The sequence below is a fragment of the Manis javanica genome, chromosome 4, assembly GCF_040802235.1.
Source record: "Manis javanica isolate MJ-LG chromosome 4, MJ_LKY, whole genome shotgun sequence".
NCBI classification, from domain to species: domain Eukaryota; kingdom Metazoa; phylum Chordata; class Mammalia; order Pholidota; family Manidae; genus Manis; species Manis javanica.
In genome coordinates, this window is record NC_133159.1 from 128,875,792 (window position 1) to 128,895,262 (window position 19,471).

Below are 19,471 nucleotides of genomic sequence, written 5' to 3' on the forward strand. Positions count from 1 at the left end.
AGGTTTGTTTTGACTGGCTACCAAAGTTTTGAATTTGTTTCTTTTGCAAGCTGAATCAGTGGCTTACATTTAAATATTAAAAAATGTCTGGTTTCTCTTGAAACATCTAAAGATCTGGCTGTAGTCACAACTGGGTCAGATCTGGCTGTAGTAACAACTGGGTCACCAGTGTCCCCATCAAACATGAGTAAGTTCCTGCCCATCCCTTATCCCTAGCTTTTTGCTACTTGCTGGCCCTGCAGGCATTTGAGTTCCAGTCTTTTGAGCTAGATCAAGCCACAGGGGAGGATAAGACACCAGGCCCCTCTGTGTTGGGACTGGAACACTGGGTCCATCTCCTCCACTGGTTCCAAATGGGCAGAGCTGGGTGTGACTTGCTCACCACCGCATTCACCCCCAGCCATAGTAGGGCTCATGAGGGGTATGTGGATCCATTGCTCCAGCTATGGGTGTAGGGCAGTCCCTGAGGACTTCAAGGGGAGGTGGGGCCTGAGCTGGACCTGAAGGGGCAGCATTTGGACAAAGGGAGAGGGAGAATTGGGGTGCCTGGTCTCCCTAGGCTCAGTATATTGAGGGGTTAGATTCAGAGAGACTGAGATGCTGCAGTGACCACTACATTATGTGTGGAAAACAGAAAAAAGCCCTGGGAGGCTCAGGAGCAGCACTGTCACACATCCCAGTCCTCAGGAAGGCTGTTAGGCAGTGTGATGGCAAGAGCTAGGGACCCACAGTCAGGTGGGAGCACACCTGGCTGCTGCACGTGCTTCCACACAGAGGGCTTCGGGACTGGGAGCTCATGGTCGGGTGCTACCAGGACTTGGGGCTCCTCACACGTGTGCTGTTGTTGGTCAGATCTGGGGCTCCGATGACCTCAGCCAGCAGGAAAGGGAGTCCCCCCTCTACAGCCAAGAAAACTAAGAAGTGAGGACCCCAGGGACTACCAGCCCAAGTCCCCCTGAGTGCTCGCCAGTATTTCTGCTGCTTCTCCTTAATCTCTGCCTGGTGCTGGGCATAGAGCAGAGGGTGTCTGTCCTGCCAGACGATGGGCTGGGAGGGAAGGCAAGAGAGGGGGACTTGCCCCACCCTTCAGCACTGCAGCCTCTCTGCCTCTCCACCGACCTGGGCTGGGATGTCGCTGGACTGGAATGTCAGCCAGCCACTGGCCTCTTGACAGTTTTACCTTTTCCCCCAGGGATGGAGAGGCCCTTGCCCACTCCTCCCATCCAAGGCAGACTGAGCCAGCAGCCCCCTTCGACACATTGACCCCAACTTAACAGCTGAGGCCAGAGGGAGCCAAAGAGCAGTAACAGGAGGAAGGAGAAAGGACGGGTCACAGCCGCACCCTCCCACTGACTCCAGTTGTCTGCCTACATCTTCCCTCCTCTTCTCGGTCAGTGGTTTTGCCACCGGCCCCTCCCTCTGCTGCTGCTGATTTCCCCCAGCCCACCATGTCCCCACCTGATCCTCTGGTCTGAAGCACGCCTTTCTCCCCCACGTTGGTTCCTCGACCAGGTCCCCACCATGATATAATTCCTCCCAGCCATTCCTTCTCCTCCTTCCCGTGCACCTCACGGCACCGCCCACCCCCCAACCCATGGTCTCCCCTTCTCCGCCCTCTCAGGCCCTCCCACTGTGGCTGCAGCAGCGCACCAGTGCCCTCTCCCGATCTACGACACTAGCCTCCCGTGCCCCTCCCAGCCCAACCCGCCTTACCTGTCCTCTCCCGCAGCTCCAGGCTCCGGCTGGAGCGGGAACCCGAGGCCGCACCTAGCCCGAGGGGAGGGACCGCGCGGGGATGGGGGTCTCGCCTTGTGCCGCGCCGCAGCAGCACCAGACCCTCGTCCCTGGGGGCTTCACCCCCAAGTCCCGCTTCCGGGTTCGGGGGAGAGGAGAAAGGGAGGGCTCTTGGGGTGGAGTGGGTCGAATTCGAGGGGGCCAGGCCCTCACTACCCCCGCCCACTGAAGTTGTCCGGCCGCAGGGCTGAGCTCTAGGCTGCCGCTCTCACCGGGCGCGCTGACACGCTGTGCCAGGTCCCCGAGCCCAGGAAGGTGGCCACCCGCATCCAGTACTCGCCCCTGGAGTGCCACCGAGGGAGCCCGGAAGTGCCGCAGGAGCCAAGGCAGGGGGATTGAGAGACTCTAGGGTGGCGAGACGGGCGGCTCTGGGAGACCCTCGTGCGCCTGGCTCGGCGCGGGTGGCCGGTGCCCCCCCTCCAGAGGCGTCTCCCCGCAGCACCTCGCCCCGGCCCCCACCCCTTCTCCGCCCGCAGTCTAACACCAGCTGCTTCCGCTGTGGCCCTTGGCTTGGGTCCACTTCTGCGGCACGGGTCGGCTTTCGGCCCTGGGCACGCTCCCTGGCTCGTCCTCCGGACGGCTCTGCCCTCTTCCGCGGTCCCGGGAGAGAACTGGGCGCGCTGCCTCCCACGAGTCTCGGCCTGTCCGCTGCCAGCTCTGGAGGGAGAAGTTCCGTAAACCACTGAGGAGCAGACTCTGAACTACTCCGTCTCTCTCTCCATTTCTGCGTCTCTTGCCTCCATCCGCGTCCTCAGCGCTTTCCCAGGTCGGTGGAGAAGAAATTTCTTCTGCTCCTCGAGGTTCTTCTAGCTGGTCTAAGAATCAGATTGACGGAAGACATAGTAACAGGAGGGGAAAAAAAACAGTTTAATTATGTAGGTAAGGGGAAGCCATAGCCATGGGCTCCAAAGACGGTCAGGGAGAATGAGGTACATGTGTCATCCTGAAGCAAGGAGAAGGGGGAGGGGTCTGAGACTTTGAAGGAAAAGGGAAGTACTTCACAGGAACAGGAGAAGAGTAATTAAATGTTTGATAAACAAATACTTGATGGGCCACACAGAAACAATGGAGCACAGAGAGAAATTTTAACAGACTTAGCATAATTCTCTCTGTCTGCCACACCTAGTTGACATTAGTTATCCATGGTGATAGCTCACCTCTTGGAGCAGTTGCTCTAAGTTCTTTTTATGCTGTTGGGGGGGTGCGGGTAGGTCAAAGTTTCTTTCTGAGTCCTTTGGGCCTTGATGTTTTTCAGCTCAAAATAATCTGCATGTCACAATGGCACATCCTGGGGCAGCCTGCCCTTGGCCCTTACAGTCCAGCATGACTTGGGGAGAGCAAAGATAGGGAGCAGGCTGCGGGAGGACCAGCAATGAGGAAGGAAGGGGGGCGGCTCTAAGCTCCACAAAGGGGGGGACGTGGGGCCCCTCGCTCCAGCCCGTCAAAGTTTAATTTTCAAAAAAATTAAAACATGATTCATACAAATTACAATGAATACAAATTCAACTCAGCAAGGTGGCAATGCTCCTTCTAAGAACAGTTGAGGAGCTAGGTATTCATAGGCAATTTTAGAAAGGAATGTTAGGATTGCTGGGCTAGATACAAAACCAGCTAATGTCCTACAGGGCAGTTAACTATAATCTTTGGGGTTATCTGCTTTTATGGAACAGGAATCATTTGCATCGTTTTTTTTTTTGAAGCAGCAAATTACTTACGTTTAATGGTAGGCTTGTTCAAGACACTCAATGGAACTGTAAGGTTTAAGCTGAAGATTTTAGTCTGCCTTTTTTTTTTTTTTGAGACGGCATCTCTCATATTTATTGATCAAATGGTTGTTAACAGTTAACAACAATAAAATTCTGTACAGGGGACTCAATGCACAATCATTAATCCACCCCAAGTCTAATTCTCATCAGTCTCGGATCTTCTGAAGCACAATGAACAAGTTCTTACATGGTGTACAAATTCTTACATAGTGAATAAGTTCTTACATGGTGAACAGTACAAGGGCAGTTGTCACAGAAACTTTCAATTTTGATCATGCATTATGAACTATAAACAATCAGGTCAAATGTGAATATTGGTTTGATTTTTATACTTGATTTATATGTGAATCCCACATTTCTCCCTTATTATTATTATTATTATTTTTTTTTTTTAAATAAAATGCTGAAGTGGTAGGTAGATGCAAGATAAAGGTAGAAAACATAGTTTAGTGCTGTAAGAAAGCAAATATAGATGATCAGGTGTGTACCTATAAGCTAAGTATTAATCCAGGCTACACAAGGGCAGCAAAACATCCACGGATGCAGAAGATTTCTCTCAAAACAGGGGGGTGAGGTTCTAAGCTTCACCTCTGTTGATCCCCAATTTCTCACCTGATGGCACCCCTGCGACTGTGCCTGTCTTAGGTTGTTCCTCCCTTTAGGAATCTTACCCGTCTCTGGCTAACCAGTCATCTTCTGGGGCCATATAGGGAAACATTTGCATCTTTACCATACACAAGTTACATGAACTTCACAAGATTGAGACCTTTATTAATAGCAAGTAGTAAGATCAAGCAATGGTATTTTCTTCTAGAAAATTAAATATCCTTGAAAGAACAGGCAGTTGTCCTCTTGACTTTATAAGTTTCAGACATTTTTTCTTAATAAGGCTGGTCCTGTGAGGATATCAGGCAATTAAATAGAAATCTTTTTCTGGGTTCCTCCTTCCCCCCCAGTTTAAAGTCTCCACTCCCGTACTACTCATTGTGGCCCCGCCACCGTACAATCCCACTCTCTTTCTCAGACAACAGGCGGGTATGCATCTTTTCAGACTTCTTCCTTGGCATTTGTTCTGATTTACATAGCCTTTTTTTTTTTCACTATAAAAAGGATTGTTCCATCTGTATCATTGCATGGCTCATTTGCCACCTATATAACAATACCTTATGGATGCTTTTTCCCTATTAGCATGTATGACTTGGCTTTATTACCAGCAACAACTATTGTTCATAGTAGGACCATTCCCTAATTTGACATTTTCTTCCTCATGGACATTTAATTTTTTAAAGGTATTTTTCCTATTGTAGGTAATATTGCACAGAACATCATTAAAAAATTTATTTATGTACATGTGGGGATTTTCAATAGGATACTCCTTATATGTGGTTTGCTGGATTAAAATATAATTTTTTTAGATTTAAAAGTTTGAGATGTCCAAGGAGTTCTCCAAAGCTACTGTTACCCTGTTCTATCAGGGCCCAGCTGCTTCACACCCTTCAATTAACAACACTGAATACACTTCTTTACTGACTAGTGAGATTCAGTATCTTTTCACATGTTTACTAGACATTTAGGTTTATTCTATGAACTGCCTTTTGTGGATTTTGCTACATTATTTGCCCTATTTTCTGCTGGGTTATTAATTTATAGAAGCTCTTTATATATTTCAGATATTTACTGTTTGTTGCAAACATTTGCTTCTAGGGGTTATTTACCTTTAATTTTTATGTCTGACAACCCTTACCTCTGCATGGTCTCATTGACCCTGTTCCGTGCTCATGTCTGAGAGTCATGCATCTCTGTTGCTACCCCTTTTTGCTGCCATCTACTCACCCCTTTGTCCTCCTCCTTCCCTGGTGGCTCACTCCACCCTGTCCTGGAACACTGGGCAAGGAGTGGCAGGGGGTAAACTGGGCTCCTACTCCACTTCTGGGACTTCCATCCTACACTCACTTCTTTCTCTTTCCATGATTTCCTCATTCCTAACTGAAAGATCTGGGGTTGTGGAGGCAGGAGTCTGGAGTTGTGGAGGGATTTGGTCCTCTCCCTCTGGCCAGCAAACCCAATTGGGACAGGGGTCTTCAGAGCATGACTTTGGGGCCTGGATGCCCAATGCCTCATTGTCCATGAGGAAGTCCCCACCCTAGGCCAAGGGGACCATCGCTCTGAAGAGTTAATGATATCCCCTACAGGGTGAAGGTTAACTGTGACAACCTTCTCTTCTCAAGGCCATACAGCCAAAAGCCCAAGGACTAGGTCTGTGTGTGTGTGTGTGTGTGTGTGTGTGTGTGTGTGTGTGTGTGTGTGTACACATAAGAGAGACAGAGAGACGGAAAGACAGACAAAGAGAGAGAGCCAATCAGAGGGGCTTAGGTGCCTGGGCCTTGGAAGTGGTGGTGGCCTCTCCAACAAGGATTGGAGACTGAGTGCTCAGATTTCCATTGCTGAGCTGCCCTGCACTCTCCAGTTTCTCTAGGAGACGATAGTTGGTCCCAAAAGACATATATTGAAGCAAGTACCAATCAATTTATTGACTGGGGCACGACTGCCCTCCAACTTACTAGTTCATCCATCCACCCATTCATCCATCCATTCAATCATTCTTTTCTTTTATCCATTATTAAACAAGCATTTGTTGGGTATCTCTCATGTGTCAGTGCTGGGCACCAGGCATATAAAGTAGAATGAGGCCCAGTTCCTGCCATCAAGAGACTCATGGGCTAGTTGAGGACACACACAGGTAAATGGAAAAGGGCACAGAGGAGTTTTAGGAATCATTTGTGTATTAATTCTCCATTCAGCACCTACTGATTGAGCACCTATAGGGCGCCCGACACTGGTGGACAGCTGCTGTGAACCGTGTCCTCGTGAGTTTGCAGCCTAGTAAGAGAGGGAAGGACAGGGCTCATGGCTTCTAGAACCTTCCTCCAAGGGCAAGAGAAGGATGAAGAGGCACACCAGCTTTCAACTGCCTCATCTTGGAAGTGACATACGTTGCTTCCTCTCTCGCATTCCATTGGCCAGAACTGGTCATATGCCCCCAACCTAACTAAAAGGGAGACTGGGAAATGTTGGGAAGTAGCTGAGATGTTTGGTGAGCACAAACTCTTCCTACCACAGCAACCAGTGGTTTCTGCCATTCCAAGTCAAGTCAGGCTCTCCCTCACGAAATGTGAACATGGAGGTAAATAATTCAAGGACAAGAAGTGTAGGAGCTTCGTCATTCTGAGGGCAGTGCCTGAGAATGTCCCCCGGTTCCTGTGCCCAGGACTTCCTGAGTTTCCGGTCCTGCCCAAACACTGTGTTTAACTCTTACTGTGTTTAATCTGTTCTTTAAGTCCTCCATTTTAACTCTTACTGTCTTTAATCCCTAAATTAGTTCAGTTTCTTTCCCATAAACTCCTTTATTGCTTGGTTAGCAGGAATTGTTTTTATTGATTGAAACCAATGTTTAGCAACCACATATCTTTGGTACACTCCTTCTCAATAAAGAATGAACAGTTCAGGTGCTGCCGACTGGTCAACACTGCATTTTCTGAAGCACCGTACTATTTATTTCAGTGATGGTGTTTGTGCAATTTATATATTGCATTTTGTCTACATGGTTTTATAAAAATTAGTGAAGCTGAAAAACCGAAGCACTGACACCTGCCATATGAGACAGAGACAGAAATCATTAGGGGAATACAAAGGGACACATTTTTGGCCTTAGTGGATGTTCATTGAGTTGGAACAAGACAAAAGGAAAACAGAATTAAAGAATGTGTATGTTGGAATTCCATCACTGGGGACTGAATCTAGAAGGCAACATATGATTGGTGATACATTATTTTCTAATCCTCTGGAAATGGAATCTGCTTTATAATATGCAAGCCTCTTGTCCAACTGGGGGAAAGTTTTAAGAAAGCATACATGGATCCTGTCTGCACGCTGCAGGCAGAGTGCCCTCCTGTTTTGCTCCAGTGGTCCTTTCTCAGTGGGTTATTTAATTGAATGAATGAATGAATTAATTAATTAAAATTTTTATTAAGGTATGATTGATATGCACTTATGAAGGTTTCACATGAAAAAACAATGTGGTTACTACATTTACCCATATTATCAAGTCCCCATCCATACCCCAGTGCAGTCACTGTCCGTCAGTGCAGCAAGATGCCACAGATTCAGTGGGTTATTTTAAACCAAAGGTCATGATCCACCTCTTCAGCAGTCTGTCTGTAATAGGGCTCCCTTTTTGTCAGGTGACTATTAGGTCCAATCAGTTGTGGTCAGTGCATCAGGGGCCGGATTATGTAAGGTAAAACAATGCAAAAAATGCAAAGCGAAAGAGAGACAGTCAGTCCTTCATAGGGGCTGTGGGTGTGCTGGCATTTTGAGGCCTGAAGTCTTCAAAAGGCGTGGTGGTGCTGTGCCGTGAGTCTCTGTTCCCTGGGGTGATTTGTTCCTGTTATTTCATCTGTAGGGCTTGTTATGGGGCCTGGTTGTTCCAGAAGAGACCTATGGGGGCCTGGTTTTCTGGGGGATTCTTTTCTCTGGGTGGCAGTTAGACTAGAGTGATGGGGTCAAAGGGATATCATATGGGGCACTATTCTCCAGGGGATTTAGATGGAGACGCTGTTCTCGATGAGGGAAGGGTCCAGGTAAGTGTAGGGCAGGGCCAGGCCCCGGTTCCGTTCTTGGATGTCTCTCGAGATCTGGGTCAGGCGGCTCTGGAAGGCAGCAATGCTCTGCTGCGGGGCCTCCTCTGTGAAGTGCTCATCGGGGTAGGTGCCCAGGGGCCGCTGGGAACCAACCACAGATTTGGGTGAAGAGGCTGCTGAGAAGCTCTGACCTGCCCTAGATCTCTGCCCTGGGGGACCCAAAGCAGCCTCCCACAGAGCTACTCCCTCCCCCTGAATGGTGAAGATGACTGTAGGTTGCTTTTGGGTACTGAATGTTAAGCTGGAGTTTTGAAGGGGGCAGCCAATCTGGAGTACAACCACACATTGTCCTTGCAGTTAAGGGTGAGATTGCATCACCTCATTTGGCCATTTGACCCTCCAGAGCTCATGTGTTCCCTTGGGAAGGTTTAGTGGTGTGAAGGGACCTGGCTCCTTGATGGTGAAAGAGGCTCTGGGCTAGGGAGGGGAAACAACACTCCCTCCCATATTCCCCAGGTGGCCTGGCCTGACTCCCAGCCCCACACTCACTCGGTCTCCAGGCTCCTTGCTCAGCAGCCAGAGGACAATGATGATATCACATGTGGCATTGACTGGGGGGAGAGTGGCTATGAATCCTTCCAGCCTTGCCTGGCCCTTGGTGGTGGGCGGTGGCAGCTGCATGGTGGATGGCAGGTTGGGCATCCAGGCAGAGAAGTCAAACTGAAGGCGGACAGGGCAGAGTGAGGCCTGGGAGCCAGGCCCTGCCACCTGCCACCCTGGCACTGACCCTTCTCACCTGGCCTGAACTGACAGCAGCATGCTGGGCAGAGCAGTTGAATATCACCATGGTGACATACTGCACCAGGGCTTCCTGGGTCACCAGTGAGGAGGGCACACCTGTGGGGAGAGTTGGGCCAGGGCTGGGGCTACTAGGGTCCTGAGGACCATGCTGCAGAGATCTGAGGGGGGGGAACCAAGGGCCGAGGTCCCTGTACCTGAGCTGTCCCGGCCTAGGAAGCCTTCAGAGAAGATCTCCCACACCCAGGCCTGGAGCTCACTGTCATCACGCACAGACACATCATTTGGGTAGTAGAAGCCAACTATTTCAGAGACAAAGCTGCAAGGTGTGCTGGGTTCAGTACCAACTTTCAACCCCGACCCTCTCTGGGGAGCAGCCCTGCTCAGTGTCATTAATGTCCAGCCCTCTTCCTTGTCATGGGCCTCCCTGGCCCCTCCCTCTCCCTCCCAGTCTTCTTGCCTCTCGCAACCCCCCATATCTCCGGGGACAGTGCCTCACCACTCCACAGCACCCCAGATCTTCATCCCATCATCCCTGTAGTAGTAGCCCAGGATAGCTTCGACTCCTCGGGCCTGGATATCCTCGGGCAGACACAGGACCGAATAGTTGAGCTTTTCCATGTTCCTCTGTATCAACTCAGAGAAGCCTTTGATGCCAATGCCTGTGGACTAGGAGACAGGACTCCTGGGCACCAGAGCCCTTGCCCCAGAAGCAGGAGGTAGTACTGGTGGGGCAGACAGGGCCACTCCCACCCCAGGACCCCAAATTATATGCACATTGCACCCCTATCCTCCCAAAGGCAGTTCTTACCCTGTCTACCACCTGCTCAGGGGCAATGAGCAGCTGGCGGGCCAGAGTATTGATATGCAGGGTGTACCGCGTGTGCGGGACCAGCAGCTGTGAGGGCCAGAGATGGCAGAGGCGGGGGAGGCCTGGGTCTCTCTGGCCCCAGAGCTCCCCCTTCAGAGGCATCCAGTCCTGTAAATCACTCATGGAAAGAGGTGACAGGGACAAGAGGGGCAGCTGGGGACAAGGATGAGAGGTCCAGACAATGACAGGAGCAGGGCTCCACCAGCATCTTGTTCTGTGACCTCAGGCATGCACCTTCCTCTCTCTGAGCAGCAGATCATTGGGCGACTGAGGGGGCTGGTCTGGCTGAGCACTCTGAGCCCTCCAGCTCTGGTATCTGGTGATTTCTTGACCCTTGGGCAGGCAAAGCCCCATGAAAACCAGGGTGGCCTGTGGGCCTGGCAGTGTGGAACCATCTCTGAGAACCCACTTCTGAGTTCCACGACTGGGAACTACAGATGGTCAGAAAGAGTCAGCCTGGGGTGAAGGAGACAGAATAGGGCCTGTCTCAGACCCAGAAAACTGTCTAAACAAGAATCAGAGAATCTGAGCAGCTGTGGGTCCTGCACTGGGTCTGGGGGAGGTGGGAATCCTGCCCTTCAAAGATATCTCAGGTACCTGGAGGAAATGAATCTGGGTCATCAGAAGGTTTAGCAGAGCCCAGGGGACCAGAGAGCCCACCTTAGAGACACAGGTCAACCTTTCAGGGCTCATTCATCCCTGCAGCTGCCTGCAAGAAGACCTATTGGTCCCTCCACACTTTGGCATCTGCCAGCCCCAGGACTCTCCTGAGAACCGGGCATCTGTGATGGTTGTTGGCTGTTGGTCTGATCTCCCTTAAGAAGGGAGCCTCTAGGGAGCACAGCGTGCTCTCACGTGTGGGCCCCTCCCTTGCCCAGTTCCCTTCACCTCACCCCAGCGGCTGGCCTGCTGGGAAGCAGGCTCCCAGGGGAGTTGAGCAGGGAGGTGCTTCTGAAGCAGGATGGGGGCTCTGCATCCCCGCCTGGAAGGGCAGGGCTATGTGGGTGCTTAGAAGAGGCACCCCGAGGGGCAGGCCCAGGTGCAGGGACCCGCAGCTTGGGACACAGTTTCAGCTGCCTTGCCGAGCCACTGACCTTGAACAGTGGGTGGCAGTGGGGCAGCTGGCGCAGCGTAGCCATGGCGAAAACCTCAGGCAGCAGGTGTGCATGCAACAGGTGTACAAGGGCCTCATGGACTGAGAACTCAGCATTGCGCACCCATGTCTTGGCCAATAGCCAGTCCCACTTGTCATCGCTGGGCAGGAAGATGGGGCTGTTAGGCCCTGGGGTCTGGTTGAGCTGTAGGAGAAGCCAGTGTGGACAGGTGGTCACGGGTTTCTGCCAACTACTCATTCAGATGCCTCCCCTCCCCTGCCCTACCCCAATTGCTGCTGACCTGGATGGCGATGGGCAACAGGGGCCCTCCCCCTGGGCGCTGGTATAGCAGAGTCATTGGGGCCGCTGAGAACTGAGGCTTCCCATTAACGATATTGGTTTGGATGCCAGAGAGAATGCCGTGATCTACCAGGAACAGGGAGCCCTTCTGCAGGATAGAGAAGGGGAGCCAGGGCTACCATTTGGCTTTCTAAAGGACTGAGTGGGTGGAGCAGGGAGAGGATTGAGGGCTGGGAAAGGGAGAGGGTGTTCTTGGCACACAGCACACAGGAGGCTCTTAACAAATGTGAGTGATGGTCCTCTCTGATGAGTAATAGGCCTGAAGGCACTGAGACGGGGCATGCAGAGCCTGGACCCCTGCACCCCTCACCTCCAGCTCAGTCTGCAGAGTGGTCCCAGTGCCCAACACTGGGGCCACCATGGCATTCGTAACAGGGAAGTTCTTTGGGAGCTCACGACAGCGGCGGATCAAGACAGGGTTGAGGCCATTCAGGAACTGGGAGGCGAAGAATGAGTCCTCCTGCCAGTGCTCAAACACGTATTCTACAGGAGGGTGGGGAGAGGAGGACCAGGTTACCCCAGTGTCCATAGGTCTCCCCCTGAACTTCATGGTGGGGCTGCTCCTGAGTCTGTCCTAGGCTCCTTTTTTCTCACTCTATGCCTTTCTCAGGCTGACCTACTCCCAACCCTTTGCTTCAGTCACTGCCTGTTTACCAAACAGCATTATCTTAGTCCCGAGCCCGCCTGTCCCACCATCTAACAGACATCCTAACCCCAGGGCTTACCAGCCTCAAATACAGCACATCAGAGACTGAACGCCCACAGCCCAGCCCCTCCAACGGCTTGGCATCTGGGGAATGGCACCTCCATCCACCCGTTGCTGTGGCAGAATCTAGGGACCTCTCCTGGCAGCTCCCCCAACCTCCTCTTCCCATCAAGTCCCATTGATTCTGCACCTTGAGTAGCTCCTGGTCCACCTGTCCATCCATCTCTGCTGTTACTGCCTGGTAGTTCCCCTCCCACTGCTGACGCCCACCAGAGCCTCAGAACTGGTCTTCTGCCTTCCACTCTTGTCCCCCAACACCCCACAGTCCATAGAGCACATCTGGCTATATTACTCCCCGGCTGGCAGCCAGTCAGTCTGGCCATATTACTTCTCACTGCACTTAGGGAAAGCCCCAGTTCCTGCCATGGCCTACACAGTCCTGCCCGACCCAGGTCCCATGCACCTCTCCTGCTTTGTCCCTTATCTTCCTTCCCTGGCTCAACATCCTTTGGCCACAGCAGAGTGCTTTTATCCCCAAAAGGTCTCTGATCTTTCCATCTTCAGAACCTTCACATTCACTGTCTCCTGAACTGGAAACACTTTTTGCCACCACATCCTATTCTTGGCACTGTTAATACCTACTCAACTTTGAGGTCTCAGCATAAATGTCACCTCCTTTTGAGCAGGTCCCCTTTTATACACTCTCACTGGAGCCAACAAGTGGGGTTCACAAGGGACACTCTTTTTTGATTTTGAGTCTAATGTCAGGCATGAGTCCTGTGGGGATGAGGACTGTGTCCACAGCCCCAGCCCAGTGCCTGATGTGTAGTAGCCAGCAAGTGTCTCTTGGATTGAAAGGCATTAGAAGGTTAGAAGGATGCCCCTAGTCTGTATCCTTTGGTGTAGCTGTGGAGAAAGTAGGGCCTAGCGAGGGACAGGGGTCTGCCAGGGTCCCACAGTGAATTGGTGCTTGGTTTTCTGAGACTCCTGGCAGCTATGAGAGATGATATCCCAGGGAAGAGGTCAGGAGGCCCAGCCTGAGCTCCTCACCAGTGGCCGGGGTCTTCTGGAAGTGGAATATCCCTCTCATCTCCTCCAGACTCTTCCAGAGCCCCTTGCGGTCCAGCAGCCCCTTGATTTTCATTTCTGTAAATCTGCCAGGAGATGTGAAGGGTGGGGAGGGGGCAAGAGGCCCTAGGAGATCCACCCCCCATCTGGTAGCCTTATCCCTCCAGGGATCCTGAACCAGCTTCCAGCTCCTGAGGTAGCCTGTGCCCCATGGGGACTAGCCATGGGCAGATACAGTGCTCTGGGTACGGCTGTGTGATCCATATCCCTGATGGTCAGGAAGCTGAGGAGGGAAGGACAGAAGGCAGAGGGCCCAGGGTACCCGAGCCCCAGAGAGAGGAGAGGGCAGGTGTCCTTACGCAGAGCCGGCTCGCAGGTAGAAGTTGGTGTTCTTGGCTACAGAGTATTTAATGTTGAGGTCTAAGTCTTTTGTAGTCTCCTCATCCAGGCAGCGAGGCCAGCCTGAGTTGTAAGTCTTCCAGCTGGAGGGAGGAGCAGGAAGGCCATCAGCAAGAAGCCTCAAGGAACCCACTGACTAGGATGGAGGGAGTGGCAAGTCCTTTGGAGGCCCTGGTCAGAGCCAGCGCCCTTCTACAAGCAAGGGCCTTCTGGGGCTCTGGCCTTCCCCTGCACCCACAAGGCTGCAAGGGGAACTGTCCTATTCCCACAGTGAGACCTCTCCCCTGGTCACAGTTGATTGGTTAAGGGCTGGGCACCTGACCAGAGCTGGTAACCAGAGTTCTTCCCAGGAATTGGAATTGAGGCTGTTAAAAAAGAGACAGTAGGCCCAAAATAGAGTCACTTGTGCTCAGTCCACATCACAAACCAAGATGGAATATCTAACCTAATTGCAGTTTCAGCCTTTCCCAGGAATGTGACATTTAACCGGTTAATATAGAATTACTTGGTTGGCATCATGAGGTAATCTGCCTGATAGACCCCTGCCTTTCCCCAGAGGAAGGTGACCTTGACTGAAACAATCCACTCTTTGCTAGAAACTTTCTTTTTCTGCCCCCTTCCCCTTATAAAAGCCTTCCCCTCTGTGCAGCTCCTCAGAGCTCCTTTCTCTCCACTGGATGGGATGCTGCTAGTTTCATGAATCATCTAATAAATCAATTAGATCTTTAAATTTACTCAGATGAATTTTGTTTTTACCGGGGCTGAGCCAGAGAGGCCACCTCTCTCTAGATATCTGGATTATAACATGTAAGCACAGGGATTATTTGTTAAAGCCATTTTTGGATGTGTGGACTGGGAACTAAAGAAAGCTGTTCTGCAGAGGAGAGAGAAAAGTGAAGGAGGAGAGAGAAGCATCTAGGGGGCCCCAGAGAGAGGGAGAGAGTCACTTTTGTGTCTAACCTATGAGATGTGGCTACACTTACAGCCCTCAATTCTGTGAGTACCTCTGTGTCCTGTTAACACATTCCCCACTCCCTTTTTTTCTTTTTGCTAGTTGGAGTCTGTTTTTGTTCTTGCAACCACAAAATTCCTGACCAACACAGAGGCATCTCACAGATGGGATGCTTTCCTGAGGCAGTAAGTGCAAGACTTCAGTTGCCTTTGACAGGCATCCCACGGGGAGGCACTTTTCAGTCTCCACTCCGCAATTTACCCTGTCCTGGCCTAGGGCATCTCTATCAAGCAAGCAATTCAGCCTGAAGATCTTTGGGTGAAATGGAAAAATAGTGCCCCTGCAAAGCTGAGGATCCCCTGCAAGTCCTCCTTTCATTCATTCATTGGTTCATTCAATCGCTGCCTTTGGGTTTGAATTTTCAACTTCAAAGAACAATTTGCCATTCAAGCACAGTGGTACCAGGTGGTGGCCAAACCCTACTTCTCAAACTTTAATGTACAAATGATTTATCTAGGAATCTTGGTAAAATGCAGATTCTGACTTAGTAGATCTGGAGTGGGTGGGCTCAAGAGCCTGCATTCTCCTATCCAGGTACTAACCAGGCCTGACCCTACTCAGCTTCCAAGATCAGCAGAGATCGGGTGGGCGTGTTCAGGGTGGTATGGCTGTAGAGGAGAGCCTGCATTTCTAACAAGTCCCCAGGTGATGCTGACCCTGGATCTGAGAACTCACTTTAAGTGTGGAGGGTCTGGGCAGTTGGAGCAGAGGTAACTGAGAGACAATATGAATAATAACAGTACACATTTGTATAGGGCTTGGCAGTTGACTGGCTTCATTCTTAATCATTTCCCGTTGGTTTCTTTTTAATAAAACAAATAAGATTGATATTTTAATCTTTTGCAGAAGAAAATAAGGATCAAAACTGTTAAATGACTTGCCTCAGATGTCACTGCTCCCTTCAGCAGGTACTAGACTGGCCCTGGGTCTCCTGACACGTGGGTCTTTGTTTTGACAAGAAAGGAAGAAAGACCATTCCACGGACACAGTAGACCTCCGTATCTGTTCCCTCCCCTGGGGCTGCTGCTGGCAGCTGCGGTGCAACAGTTTTCTTGGGGATATAATTCAAAACAAATACATAATCACCAGGAACTAAGGATTCTGCAGCTTCAGTGTTCCCAGAGACCTGGAGCAAAAGCCTGGTGCCCAGGCTTCAGACAGCAGCCAGCCTGGCCAAACTATGATCATTTGGAAATCGGTGCCTGAGTACCTCCCCTGGCTTTTTGCTCAGGAATTCTCACGAGGGGCTCCAGCAGTGCTGTAAACCACCACCCACTGCCTGGGCAGCTGCTAGGATCCAACTCTCCCAGCTGACCTCCAACCACGCAAAGCCCAAAGTTGAGGGGGAGCCCCCACCTCACCCCTTGCCCAACCTGGAGAGAGATTCCTGGGATTTGGGGTGGTGTATTTTCAGCTCTGTCCATATTTCCAGCATGACACAACAAACTGATGTATGAAAATGCCCCAGGGCCAGGAAGATACCAGCAAAGCTGAGGCATTTGGAGCACGGGTTTTCAGACTTTCCTGGACACCAGAGTCATCTGGAAGGCTTGTCGAAACAATGTGACTGCTCTCCCGACCTCGGTATTGGACTTCCTCCCTCAGAGTCAGACTTGGGAGTTCTGATCATTTGCATTTCTAACAAGCTCAGGGGTGATCAGAGAAGACTGGCAGGGGCTTCAGTCATTAGCGTCCCAGGCGCACCCAGGCTGCCCCTCAGCCCTTGGGCGCCCCCACCGGCAGCCCTCTCCTCGCCTGTACATCTGCTGTCTGGCCTGTAGCTCATCCCGGCGCTGCTGCAGGAGTCTGGGGTGGTGGTCCGCCCAGGAGACCTTCGCTGAGAGAGGAGAGGAGTGAGTGCGGAGCGCTAAGAACCCCTCTGACTTCCGGCCCAAGCCACTCACTTCAGCCACCCGCTACTAGTGCCTCCCCACCAAGTACAGTTTCTGCCCATCGGGCTGCCCCCTCCTCCTCCCCAGCGCCCTCCTACCCCCTCGGCCACCCCAGCTCCCTTCTCCACTCCCCTTACTCTTCCCCCAACACACCAGCCCCCTCACCTGTCCCCTCCCGCAGCACCAGGGTTCCCGCGCCCTCCAGCCACTGGTAGCAGGGGAAGCGGAGGGGGTCGCCCCGCGGCGGCGTGAGCTGGAACCAGCGGCAGAGCCAGGCGTCCGGGCCCAAGTGCCCGAGCAGGCCGGGCAGCGCCGGGGGCGCCTTGTGCACGCGCAGCAGCAGTGCCTGGCCCACGTCCTGGGAGGGCGTCACTTCGAAGTCCTCCTCCTGGTGGTGGGGAGGGGAGGCTTAGTATCCGCGACGCCCGTCCCTTTTACTCCTCCTGCCCTTCGGCCCCTACCCGCCAAAGCACTCACCGCGCCCGCGGAGAACTCTTTGCCCAGATGGTCCAGGGGCAGTAGGGAGGTCTCTCCTTGGGTCCCCACGATGCTGACAGATATTTTGTCCCATGTGCCAGCCCCGAAGGCCTCCGCAGTGGACACCCGCACCCTGTACTCAGTCATGATACTAACCCAAGTCTGGCTGCCTACTGCTGGCAAGGCTGCAGAGCCCAGCTCACCTAGGGACTTGCCCCGCCCCAACCTCGCCAGGCCCTGGTCTGATTACTGGCTGATTAAAGCAGATTATTGTTGCCCACTCCCGAGTGCCCAAGGAACCTCATCGCCACCCCCAAAAGCAGGCCCGGGTCGGGGAGGGGAGGCGTGGGGCGGGGCTGAGAGACTGAAAGGGAGGGATGCAGAAGGCAGCTCAGCACTGCTGGCTGGGACGTGGAGGGACTGGTGTCCTGAGGTTGGGGGCACCGGATCCTCCAGCGGTGGTGCAGTAAGACATCTGCACTTCAGTGGAGTCAGGGCTACATTTATGCCCCTCTTTGTTTCTTTGCCTTCTGAGCCTTTAAAAGCCTATGCAGGGCCTCCTCCCCACTTGCTACAACTCTTCTTGGCCTACAGTCATTATTTTATTTCATTCAAGAAGTAATCTTGCCATGTTAGCTGCTGGTGCCAGGCAAGACCCAGCCTTTGCCCACTCGGAAGTTAAAAATCAAGTGCAAGAGAGAGAGAGACAAAAAAAGGCGAACAAGACAGGGATGCAGTAAGGAGAGAGCCATCTTGGGCCAGGATGGATTTTGGCTTTAGGGGAATAACAGACTTGGGGGCTCTGGTTTGGAAATACAGTTTCAGATGCACATTGGATCTCCAAGTGCTGAAACCACAGCTGGGCATAAGGTTTAGGGCTGGTTGGTGTGTGCCAAGGAGTCACTGGCAATGTGGGTGTGGCAGAGATCACCAAGCAGAGATGGGGAGAAAAGACAAGGAGCTAGCCATGCCCCGAGGTTCTCTGATATTTGGAAATCATGCAGAGGAGGCAGATGGAGTGAAAATCAGTGAGGTTCAAGGAGAAACTGGAGGGGGTGTTTCAGGAAAGCCAAGAAGAAATTGGCCAAATGTATCACATGCTCCTAAGAGGCCAAGTAAGAGGAAGACAGAGAAATGATCACTGGGTCTGTGAACAAGGAGATCTTTGAGTTTGTGCCATTGGCTAATGGGCACGATTAAGGAAATTAGCCCAGTTCTGTGCAAACATACCCTGGCGCATGAGAGAACCCTCCCTTGGTGTCTGGGGCCTTGCCCAGAGCAGTTTCAGCGGTGTGCTGTAGGTGGGAGCCAGACTGGGGTGAGCTGAAGTGTGGCTGGGAATAGAATTCCAGTGAAACACACACATGTCTACAGCTACCCTCCGGAAACCTTCCTAAAATGCCAAGTTTAAGGCAAAAACCTACAAGAACAGGAAATGAGTATGGAAATATTGGTGACTGATTTAAAGATGGGAGAAAGGTAAGAGCCCAGAAGTTGGTCATTTCCCGCCTCAGAATCCCCAAAAGCCTTAGGAAATGGGAGACAGATGCTCTGAGAGTGGAGTGTAGGTGACACTGAAAGCAGGAATGATGGGACCAAAGTTTTTATTAGATGCATTTAGGACCCCTCCTCCCCCACACGCCCTCCTGCACCTCACATCGCCAGCCAGACACCTTTCCCCAACCTAACAGACAATGGGAAATTTATTTTCTGATGACCTAGAGGGAGTCTGGTCTTGAGGATACCAACCACAGCTGAGGGTGGGACGCTACATTTAAGATTGGAGGATGAGGTGTAAAATCTACTCACTGCACACTGGGGGCCCCACCCTCGATCCCTGGATGGCTCCAAGTATGTTGGCAGTCAAGTGTGTACCTCCACTCTTCACCCAAAGGCTAGACTTCTACCCAGCCTTCTCTCTACAGGAGCTGATCAGCCCAAATATCCTATAGGGTTCCCCAGTGAAATGGCCAAATTGAGCCTACCGGGTGATAAGCCCTGTTCATAGTTTCCAATCAGCTTTTCTTCTCTCACTCTGAAAGATGAATGGGCGGCCAAAAATCACAGAACTTCAAGGAAGACTTATACCTAAAAAACAAGGGCCAAAAAACAAAATGGAAAGAATAGACAATGCAGAATGCAAAAGAAACTTCAAAAAAATATTAATTTGTATCCTCAGAGAGAAGAGAAACCTTATGGCTGTAGAAAATATTGTTCCTGGGTTAAAAGTTTGGATTTTATAAACCATTATTTTTTTTATTTTTAAAAATTGTGGTAAAGTACACATGACATAAAATGTTATCATTTTGACAATTTGCAAGCGTACAGTTCCGACAGTAGCCACACAATACTCAGATATTCATTTTGTTCGACCATCACCACCATCCATCTCTAGAACTTTTTCATCTTCCCAAACTGAAACTCTGTATCCCTTAGGCACTAACCCAGTATTCTCTCCTCCCTCAGCCCCTGGTAACCCCTAGTCTATTTTCTGTTTCTGAATTTGACTATTCTAGGTTCCTCATATAAGTGGAATAATACATTTATCCTTCTGTCTGTAGCTTATTTCATTCAGTGTAATGTTTCCAAGGTCC

At 51.4% G+C, this 19,471-nt stretch overlaps 1 protein-coding gene and 1 long non-coding RNA gene across 2 annotated transcripts in view; one reads left to right on the forward strand and one right to left on the reverse strand.

Annotated features, from left to right (window-relative positions):
- Positions 1–2,445: 2,445 nt before the first annotated feature.
- LOC118974071 (uncharacterized) overlaps positions 2,446–19,471 on the forward strand; it is a 39,491-nt gene continuing 22,465 nt past the window's right edge. Inside the window, exon 1 of the long non-coding RNA XR_005063652.2 lies at positions 2,446–2,560. This is a non-coding gene — a long non-coding RNA (uncharacterized lncRNA). The remainder of the gene's footprint in view (positions 2,561–19,471) is intronic.
- On the reverse strand, positions 7,567–17,155 carry LOC108383388 (arachidonate 15-lipoxygenase type B). The gene is made up of 14 exons (XM_017639848.3): positions 16,878–17,155; positions 16,566–16,788; positions 16,264–16,345; positions 13,457–13,579; positions 13,080–13,183; positions 11,634–11,806; positions 11,265–11,411; positions 10,964–11,167; positions 9,810–9,896; positions 9,498–9,667; positions 9,196–9,317; positions 8,997–9,097; positions 8,750–8,920; positions 7,567–8,341 (listed from the first exon to the last, which is right to left on the reverse strand). Exons 1-14 carry the CDS (start codon positions 17,022–17,024, stop codon positions 8,162–8,164), a joined length of 2,034 nt encoding a protein of 677 aa, XP_017495337.2. The 5' UTR covers positions 17,025–17,155; the 3' UTR covers positions 7,567–8,161.

Bases quoted from the DNA above. Each gene is read 5' to 3' on its own strand.
- LOC108383388 (XM_017639848.3), bottom strand. From the start codon at position 17,024: ATGACTGAGTACAGGGTGCGGGTGTCCACTGCGGAGGCCTTCGGGGCT. The intron at 11,412-11,633 runs GTGAGGGGTGCA...TCTATCCTGCAG, and splicing joins CTCTGCAGACTGAGCTGGAG to AAGGGCTCCCTGTTCCTGGT. The intron at 9,897-10,963 runs GTCAGTGGCTCG...TGGCCCTCACAG, and splicing joins ACTGCCACCCACTGTTCAAG to CTGCTGGTCCCGCACACGCG.